Consider the following 10,384-nt stretch of genomic DNA (forward strand, 5'->3'; position numbering starts at 1 on the left):
AAACAAGGGGGCAACCAAACTGACTCAGCAGTTTCTTACACGGCCACAGCAAGGCAGCTTGTGCAAAGGAATGTGTTCTGTGTCCTGAACCTGGCCTCGTTTGTGAGATGCATGATAATGAAGTGGAACGATGAAACAAGCTGAAGCAAAGGAGGAAACCTTCCCAAAATTACTCTCCTAAGATTGAGGCTGTGTAACCCAAAGGCTGGCTATTTGGTAAGAACGTTTTCTTTCAGCAGACAACCTTTATGGACGCAGAAGGACAGCGATCGGTGGCACAGGGAAACAGAAGGAGGCACCACAAGAGACTCTGGTTCCTCCTCTCCCCTTTATTACATCTAGGCAGAAAACACAGTGGTTTTTCTCCTGTTTGTTTTACAAAGGAAAGGAATACAGAGCTTCAAGTCATTTCACATCATTCCATGTGCAGCCGGGGTAAACTGCTAGCTGGCCACAGCACACGATCTCTGGCAGCAGTCTGTACTCCCCAACAGAAGTGACAAAGCACCCTAGCTGACACCAGTTAACTCCTTCCGTGGCCCTCTGGGGCTCAAGCTGGTTTGTCAGTAATAAACAGGGCACGGAAACTCCAGCCCCAGTTTTCTGTTCCCCCAAGCTGCCACGCACATGGCTCTAGGAGTAGAGTTTGGCACAGGATGAAGCCAGGAGATGAACGGTGACAGGAATACATTCTGAGGCAGGGAGAGGTGCAGAGAAGACTGGTTACAGATCAACACGTTGCTGCACAGACTCTGCGTGCAGAAAGCCCGTGCCCATTTCCCTTCCTAAAGGAACTTGTTTATTTGTGTTAGGTACCAGGCTTTCTGCTTTTTTTTTTTTTTTTTTTTTTTTTAAGTGCATACACATAATAAAAAAGTGACCTGCAAAAGATGACGGTTTCACTTCCACTGGGTAAAGACAACCTCTAAAAACATCTTCAGTTGCTGTGCTTGGTGGCTTTTTGCTTTGTTTTTGCATTAGAAACACGCACAGGGTTTTGTTTGGGGGCTTTCTGGTAACCCACAATCTTGTGGGATTGCAACATCAAGACTGAAGGCGAAGATGAGACTGTTACATGAAACCGTCCACTCAGAAAGGGGAAAAAAAATATTTATCCCTTCCCCACCCACCCCAAATCACTCCACGTGAGAGCTCAAAGCAGATCATCCTGATGCTGTTTTGCGAACAGGGAAGGTACAAAAATAGCAAACAGCTCAAACTCCAAGTAAGAGCAAGCAGAAAAATTTTTCTCCTAGTGACTGCAAACCTTTGTCACCAACGGCAGCATAAGGAACTCCTTCATTGAAAATCTTTTGCAGGTCTCCCTTTTAAGGCCTTAGTGTCATTACAGAAAGAGGAATTATTTTTGTCTTGTGCTTGCGATTGCTGCCCCCTAGTGCAGCAACAAAATCTCCTACAATTTAACAGTTACAGTGTCTAGTTGTCCACAACCGTGCAAAATACAAACAGGGAGGGATAGAACTACCAACAGGTGCTTAAGCTCGTTGCAGATAAGTACTGTCCTTGACGTAAGGTATGTGCCAAGTGTTTTAAACAACCACACAAACAGCCAAATGTTGAGCAACTGCAATACCGCTGCAACTCAGATTCTCAACATCAGCCACAGCAAAGAAAAAAAAAAAAACAGCACTGTTATGGACATTGAAGAGTTTATCTTCACTGCGTTCCCAGAAGGGAAGACTCGATGTCACGGGTGACTTGGGATAACAAGTCAAATTGAGACCAGTGCAGATGTTGGCACAGAGATGACAAACACCAGCTGGGGCCAGTTCCAGAGTGGATTGTCATGGCAGGAGATCCTGTTGCTTAGCAAGGTGATATTCACGAAGAAGAGGGGACTACTACCCTTCCGTCCCAAAGTTTTAGTCATTAGTTAAGGAACCTTAAGACAACTTCTCAAACTGCAGCAACAGGATGCTGTTGGGTCTTTAGAGATTCAGTCCCAGAGCTGTTTTGGGTTCAGAGGAAGCAGAGGGAGTCTTTTGTGCCAAATCTATAAAGAAAATCGCAAGAGAAAGACGTCAGTTTTCATCAGTAGGAGGGACTGGATCAGTCAAGTCCACAACTAACAAACCATTTTGGAGGTTCTCAGTACTGCCAGTATTGCACTGCACTCCCTTGGAAACCCATGATTATATTTCACAGAGGATGCTGAGCTGCCTTCTGCTCTGAAATTTGAGAATATCAGCTGCCCAAAGAGGAAGAAAACTGTATGGACAGTGCTGTGTAATTGCTCTTTAACAGACTGCTGAAAGGAAAATTGAAGTTTGGTTACCCCCCACCCTGCTAAAGACAGGAGTAGGGAAAACTCCATAAATTCTGGTCACTCACTAAATCAATAAAAACTAGTTTAGTGCTCAGTACAAGCAGACGTAACACCTATCACACAAGCATTCCAGATACAGAAGAACACCAACAAGAAGAAACTAACACAAGTTTAGTTAAAAAAAGTCCAAGGACAAGATTCCTGATAGGGAAAGTTGAAGGCCCTGCGACTCATTGCAGAATGTCCAGGTGCAATCTCTAGCAATGAGGGCAACTCTTTCAAGACTGAACCTGGAAGTCAAAGGCAATGTCACTGAGCTCCTGGCAGGGAAAGCAGGAGAGCTTGCCTCCGATTGCATAACTGGAAGTGGGAAAGATTCTGGCTCAGACTTCAGTTCTGCTTTCATTTTGCAAGGCTGTCATCGATCCTAGTAACAGCTAGCTAACATAGCCTGCTGACATCCGTACCTCCATCACAAAGAGAGAGCTTTTCCAATTCAGCTTCGAGCTCAGCATCCAAAATGGCTGGATTCAGCACCTTCTGGGGAACAGGAGGCAGGTCTACGGGCTCCCTAGTCGAGTCCTGGAGGAGACTGTCCAGCTCCTTCTCAAGTTCCTCGGTATCCATCTCTGCCAAGTAAAGAAAACAGTCAGTTGCTAGCAAAAGTATGTACCATCTTCACAGACAGACTGAAGTCTGAGTTTAACAGAGTTATTACTGCCCACCCCCCCACTTCATTACTCATAGTAATAATAAGGAACTCCCTGGACTTCTTCCAAAGGTGCAAATTCAGTCTTTATCTCAGAGAAAAGCTATTCCTCTAGAAGCCTTTGTGCTGAGGCCTCTAAGGGTAAGAAAACATTTCAGCAGAGACAAACAAGCTGCAGCACCAACACAGGCTAGAAGAAAAAAACACCACTTAGGAAAAAAAAAAAAAAAAAGGAAAAACAAAGCAGCAGCCACTCTAAAAATAAATTTACATCAACACTACACAACTCTGAGGTGAAATCCTCCTTAAAGACTGCATGGACTTGGAGGTGCACAAATGCTGATTCTCCCACAACCCACTGTCAGAGACTGTAACTCCTTGTCAGTCACCATTCCCTCTGAAGGCACTGGTAGCAACATCCTTGGTATTTTAGTAACAGCCTGTCCTCCCAGGACATATACAGGGAGGTAGCAGAGAAGGGATGGCAGCAAGACCACGAGCAGAGAATGAAAGCCCCCAAACATACCTAGACCATTGATTCCTGCTCCAGCCAGAGTCTGGGCTACTTCATCTTGAGTATCACAAAGCTGAGGGGAAGAAACAACAACACAGTTTGATATAGAATACAAGCTCTTCTGTCTCACCGTAGCCAAAAGCAGAACTAGCAACCAATAAATAAATCAGAAGTTGCCTTAAAGGCAGCAGGCACTACACGACCGGTTGTAAAAGCAGTAACAGGGAGGATGATTTAGCAAGTGCTACAAGACCAAGTGACATGCCTGAGGAAACAAACTTGAAACAGAAAAAAATCCTCCCAATTCTAGCTGCTTCATGTAAGCAACATGCTTACGTTGAGGCTTATGCTAGCAAAGGAAGGAAGCTATAGATCAACATCTCAGCTATGGAACGTTTAAGTACATGGAGCTGAAGTTGCTAAAGAAGTAACCCTTTTCTGTCTTCTACACCAGCTTACGCAGACAGATTGCTCTCTTCATCGCCATTAATTCAGAAAACTTCCATTTTCCTTCCTGAATTGCAGAAGATTACAGGTTAGGCAGTTTAAGACCCTGTTTTATGCACGTAGGTGCATTCCAGCTTCCAAAAGCTGGCCTTGTATTTCTTTTTAATACATCTCACTAAATATCTTCTAGGAAAGCTGTGTGCTTGCACAACATTGGTTACCAAAGAGCACACAAAGTGCGCAAGTTTAACGTAAGTTGTGACTATTAGCCAGCAGAAAATGCAATTATGTAAAACCAGACCCAGCTGGTTATTTGAATACTTTTGCTCACTGACCTAAAAAAGATCAACTCTGTTTGCTCTGCTGACATACAGAACAGAAAGCAAGCAGCACCAGATGCCTCAGCATTATCTGGACAAATCTGCTGTGCACATCCATGCACTGCTCGCTTATTTCTATGTGCTCTTATCTCAGTACCTCTTGTATTCGATCCACCAGGTTCTCCGCCTTCTCCACAGTAACATCCTTCATAGACAGTTTCAGAGCTCCCACGCCAGCCTGATAGGCATTAAACACCTTGAAGGGAGAGAAAGAAGCACACATTAACTAAAACAAAACCTGCAGCATAAACTCCTCTCAAGACCCACTATCCAAGCAGGACTTGCAGGGAAACATCAGCGCACACAAAGCAGAGCCACAGGCAGGTTTATTCAGAGCAGTACCCAAATATCAGACTTGCTGTTTCGTAGAGCAGAGAACAGAATCTCACCAGCCCTCACACATGAGCTCTGAGGAGCAGGTAAAGCACAAAGGAGAAGCACGAGGCAAAGGTGAGAGGCACAAGACAATATTAACGCTACCATCTGGTCAGTCTGGGAGGCGTATATGCGATCCAAGATCCCTTGCACTGCATCCAGCTTGGAATGAAGCTCTTCAATGCGCCTCTCTGTCCTCCGTTTCGACTTCAGACACCTCAGCGCCTGGAGACATTAGATACACAGACCTGGATCACAAACCAGGCAGCAGTCAAAGGAAGCATAAAAGAACAATCCCCACACTAGAAGGCACGTTCACAGCCGGTTTTACACGCTAGATGTTCCCATTTTTCTTCACCACATCACTCTGGTCAAATACATCCATACCTTCACCTTAAGGAGACCTTTGGCCTCAGCAAATAAACACATCTGAGTTTAACAAGACAATACCAGACCTGGTCGTTACCTGTAGTTACGGACCAGCTCTAAGACACTTAACTTGTAGTTCCTCCCCAGTAGAACAGCACTTACCAATTGCTTTTTGCCAGCTCTACAAGCACTCCGGGCATCTTCTTTACACCTGTACAGATGCAACAAGGAAAGGAAGATCATTTCTTTGCAAGCAGTAGTGTTTTTACAAACCGGCAGCCACCCTCACTACCTTGCTCTGATGACCAAGTACCACTGCCTTTTAGATCCAGCCACCCTCAAGCCACTTTTGCTTTTCACAAGTAGCCCTTGAAGGCACGCCAGATCTTTGCAAAGCTTGCAACACCCACTCACTACGTGTTGTTTTCAAGAAACAAAGACTAGGAAGCCTGCCCTAGGGCATCACTGGAAATACCACGTTTACTAAGTGGGAAAGAATGACTTGCACTTGGAGGAGGCAGCTTCATCCTTAACTACGTCACAGGAGCACAAAGTTTTGTATCATACGGAAGTTCTGCCCGCCACCCGTCCCCAAATTACTTCTCTGCTTCCTGGGAAAGGGACTCCACCTTCTGTGACAGCAGCTGTTCGCTCTGCATCAACTGATACACCCCAATGTCCACATCATTCATCGGGGACACTTTGGCATGAAGACCTCGGGCAAACTTCACGATCTAAAGAAAAAAAAAATAAACAATACATGCTCAAGTTGCTTTGTCTCCAGAATTTGTGCCTGCACTAGAAATATTTTCATCCTAATAAAAGGAAAAGATGCTTTTATATCTGGTTGTGTTCAAGCCTTGTAACAGAGTTAAGGAGTCATGCCAGTCACCATTTAATTTGATATTAAACCAGACAGGATCAAGGGATGTCAGCACGGAAACAGAAGGCCTCAGAGGAACACCCTGAAGATTTCAAGCTGTCCTAGTGCTTTGAACAGCATACGGCAACGTCACACTTTCAAATACTTCAGTACTAAACCGTACAGTGCAGAACACTACAGGCAAACATGCCACCTTAGAGACAAGAAAGCCTGTGTAGTTACTGACAGCTGGGAAAACCCTTGCACCATCAATTCCAGTGGTGTGGAACAATTTCAGTTGGGCACCTGGGAACAGTCAACCTGAGAGGAGACAACTCCAATATCTGCCAAGTTGTTAGCTCTCAGATTACATGGGTAATATTACAAATGTTTGGTGGTGGAAAGCAAGAACCCATCACACTTTTATGATGTCGGAGTCCACAGAATTGACTCCTCCAAACAAAGAACGCCCACGTTTAGCCAATGAAGTATTCCTTCCAGCCAGGTGAAATGCAAGACAGGGATTATACCACCCAAAAGCGGTCACCTTTACCCTGTACCTTCTCTCCATTCTGTTCCAGGATTGTGACCCTCTTTTCCTTTTGCAGCTGGAGCAGCAACAAGTAGAACGTCCTTTCATCCGGACAAACGCTGGCACAGAGGGAACGCAGCTCTGAGAGGGCAACAACAGGGTGAGAAGAAAGCGCAGAGTTCTGGTACAGGCGATAGACTTCCTCTGCCTTCTCCTGAAAGGAAACAACAGGACGGACACATCATGTTTTAGACTTCTAGAATGAGTTGCAAGTAATATTCAGAAGCAATCACAGAACTCCTAAAACACCACAGCTAGTGCAATACAAAATAAAAGAGTTTTCCACCACAACCGAAGCTACACTGCACAAGTTGTCTGTGCAAATACTACAGAACGACCTAACGGCCACACGGGAAGCAAGTCGGCCTCCTCACTTCTTGAAACTCCCCTCCCACCCAGTTTAAACCCCAAACTAACTTTTTAATCCACGCTGTAACTGTACTCAGTGCCATTTTGCATCACTTGCAGAGGAAAGACAAAAGCTTTCCCCGTTCCAAGCGTGAGTTACAGTTCACAGAAGACTAGAGAACAACTCTTCCCATCAGTTCCCAAATTCCACATCAAGGCCTGTGATTTTCCAGACACCTTTTTAAAGTTTTTCTCCTCTCCCATGCACACACCCTCTGAAAAGACCGCGGAATCCCCGCTGCAGACGACAGGCACTGTATGCTGCCAGAGTAACTACAAATAAAGGAACACATCTAAGGAGTTCTCACATTTCTTCCAGTCTCTAAAGAGGCCACTTGCAGGCAACAGCAGCAAGTCCTGGTGCTAATTTTACCAGGCAATGAGTAGCACTGAGAAAGGGTCCCAAGGTCTCGGCTGGTCAGCACAGCAGCGCCCCGTTTAGACAGCAACAATGAGCTGCGTGAGTTCACAACACAACCCACGGGTCTACCACCAACAACGTGCCAAAAAAAGGGGGTTTGAGGGAATTTAACAGCAGCTCTAATCACGTCTGAAAAAGGAAATCGAAAGCAAACACTGAGAAGTGAAAGCAGCCTTTAATAAGGCGAGTTCAGCAGAGATGTGACACATCAGAGTGACAGCCAGTGCCTTCTGCCACCCCTCTGCCTACTACAGAAGGGGCTCAGGCTGCAGGTTTCTCTCACACTACACTTGCACTAACTCCAACCTGAGACATGCAGCGGCCTCAAAGCACGCTGCTTGGCTTCCTGGACTGCCCAGCAAGCCTGTGCTCACTGCTTGGAAGCCAGCAATAAGTCTTCACATTCAACAAACAGAAATAGAAGCTATTTCTTATCCACACGTTATCACAGCCATCTCTCTACCTTTGTACTCCTTAGGTGTATAAAAGCCTGATGGTGGCCTTCTATTCAGTCCTGATCCCTCTTTGCTAGCAAAAAATTCCTCATGGATTTTTCTGGAGATGCATAACCTTGAGGAAACTCTCAGCAACGCTCACCTGAAGCAGCTCCACGTAAATCAGGACCTCCTCTTCCTCGGGTACCTTACTGTCGCCCAGCACACTCGAGAGAGTCCACTTCAGGGGCTTCAGGATGAAGACTCCCACGCCCCAGGAGATCCAGCTGCTGTCCACGCTGGCCATGAAGTCTGCCTCCCTCTGCATCTTGCCGCGTCTAGAGAAAAGGCACAGGCAGAACTGAGTACGGTCAGCCTTAATCCCTTCCACTGGCAGCAGGGAAAAGTGGCAGCATGGAGAACTACGAATCAAAACATTGCTCTACAGGCTGTGCATCCAAAACTCTACTAGAGTTTTCTAACAGCTTCTAGCTAAAATTCGACACGTTACTGATGTGTCCAGAACTGATGAGGTGTGGAAGGCCACTCGCAAGTTTCAAAACTACTTCATCTGTGCATTAAAAATCGCAAACAAAGAAGTGAAACCTCTAGATGTGACAGCAGTTACAGTACACACGTGCAGATTCAGCTAAACCGTGCAGGTTTTGAACATTTTCAGGGGACAGCACACACCATTTGCTGCCGGCTCTCCACAAGCACCGTTTCAAGGAACGTAACCCAATTAAACACAGAACTCCTTCCTGCACCCACGTCTTCCCAGCACAGCTTTTCCCTCACAGCTCCTGCTCTCCCCAAGGCACGTCCCTTGTGGGACACAGCCCCGAGCTCCTGACCCCCGGCCCTGCTTTACCTCGCTCAGAGCTCCCTCCTCCCCCCACCACAACACAACCCCACATTCCCTCGCAACCTCTCTACGCTCCCCTCTGCTTTGCAAAGCCTTGCACGGCACAAAGCTTCTTCGTGCTCTCCCCCACACCCAGTGCTCAGCACCTGTGGGCACAAACAGCACCAAACCTTGTCTCACATCTCCCTGTGCCCCATCATTTACCCAGCATCTTGCTGCACTCTCCCTGCCAGGGATACAGCCGGCAGCTTTCAAGCTCCTCTCCTTCCAACACCAACCTCCTGAAGCAGCCACAGCCCCCCCCCGAAAACATCCCCAGCATCCCTCTTCCTACGCACCCCACTACAGGTTCCCCACCACAGTGCTAAGCGCACCTCCAGGAGTGAGGCCCCCCTTTCTGTGCACCCCCATCACGCAGGGCTCCCCTCAAAATTATACACAGAGCCCCCCCAGGCTGTCCTCTAGCCCCTCACTATTCCCTTGAACCCCATAACATGGGGCAGACTGCTCTACAGCCCCCTACTGTTCCCTTAAGCCCCATAACAGTGGGGCCGGCTGTCCTACAGCCCTCCACTGCTCCCTTAAGCCCCATAATGAAGGGAGCAGGTTGTCACGCAGCCCCCCACTATTTCCATGAGCTCTAAAATAGGGGACAGGCTGCCCTACAGCCCCCCATTGTTCCCTAGTGCCATATAACAGGGGGACAGGCTGCCCTACAGCCCCCCACTGTTCCCTACTGCCCCATAACAGAGGTGCAGGCTGTCCTACAGCTCTACAAGCCCATAATGGGAGGAGCAAGCTGTCCTACAGCCCCCCCACTACTCCCTACTGCCCCATAAAGGGGGGGCAGGCTGCCCTATAGCCCCCTACTGCCCCATAACAGGGGGACAGGCTGCCTTACAGCCCCCCACTGTTCCCTAGTGCCCCATAACAGTGGGACAGACTGCCCTACAGCCCCCCACCGTTCCCTTTAGCCCTATAATGGGGGGCTGGCTGCCCTCCAGCCCCCCACTTGTCCCCTAAACCCCATAACAGCCGCGTGCATGCCTCAAATCCCCCCCCCACCCCCTCCCAACCCACCTACGCCCCCTCCCCACGCTCCCTGCCCCCCATCACCCCCCCCCGGTACCTGAGCAGCTCCCTCAGCACCGTGCCGAGGCCCAGCGGCACGCTGCCCCTCCTCTCGAAGCCGTGCTGCAGCTCCCTCAGGCAGGTGCGCACCGCGCCGCGGCGCCGGCCGCGGGCCAGCACCAGGCCGACCCAGAAGGCCATCTTGCTGTCCCACTCGGTGCTGTTCACCTCGCGGCTCTGCTTGAAGGCCGAAAAGAGGAAAGCCATACGCTCGTCGTCCGTCTCCCACTCCGGGGGCAGGTCCCCGGCCGGGGCCGGCCCAGGGGGGGCCCTCCCCGGGCTGCACATCTACGCGAGCCCCCGGCTCCGCCGCGGCCTCCGCCCGGCCGGGACCCGCCTGGTTGCTAAGGAAACGCCGGGCGCATGCGCGCTGCCGCTCCGCCCCCCCCCCCCTCCCCGCGCACGGCTACGGGCGTGCGCGTGCGCGGTGCCGCCCCCCCCCTCCGTCCCCGTTCCCGTCCCCTCACAGGGCATGGCGGCCATGTTGGGGGGGGGGGGGGGGGAGAATTGGAGTTATGGAATCGTTAAGGTTGGAAAGTTCTAAAATTGTTTGGTCTAACTGTCGCTTTGTTGTCACTGTCGCCCACTAA

The 10,384-nt window shown here is 48.9% G+C and overlaps 1 protein-coding gene across 1 annotated transcript; it reads right to left on the reverse strand.

Annotated features, from left to right (window-relative positions):
* Nucleotides 1–292: 292 nt before the first annotated feature.
* On the reverse strand, nt 293–10,132 carry CHMP7 (charged multivesicular body protein 7). The gene is made up of 10 exons (XM_084302143.1): nt 9,793–10,132; nt 7,962–8,136; nt 6,504–6,689; nt 5,682–5,815; nt 5,244–5,292; nt 4,818–4,937; nt 4,435–4,533; nt 3,523–3,583; nt 2,755–2,916; nt 293–2,014 (listed from the first exon to the last, which is right to left on the reverse strand). The coding sequence occupies exons 1-10, from the start codon at nt 10,080–10,082 to the stop codon at nt 1,950–1,952; spliced, it is 1,341 nt and encodes a 446-aa protein (XP_084158269.1). The 5' UTR covers nt 10,083–10,132; the 3' UTR covers nt 293–1,949.
* Nucleotides 10,133–10,384: the final 252 nt, after the last annotated feature.

The sequence above is a fragment of the Netta rufina genome (assembly GCF_964035555.1).
Source record: "Netta rufina genome assembly, chromosome: 27".
NCBI classification, from domain to species: Eukaryota; Metazoa; Chordata; class Aves; order Anseriformes; family Anatidae; genus Netta; species Netta rufina.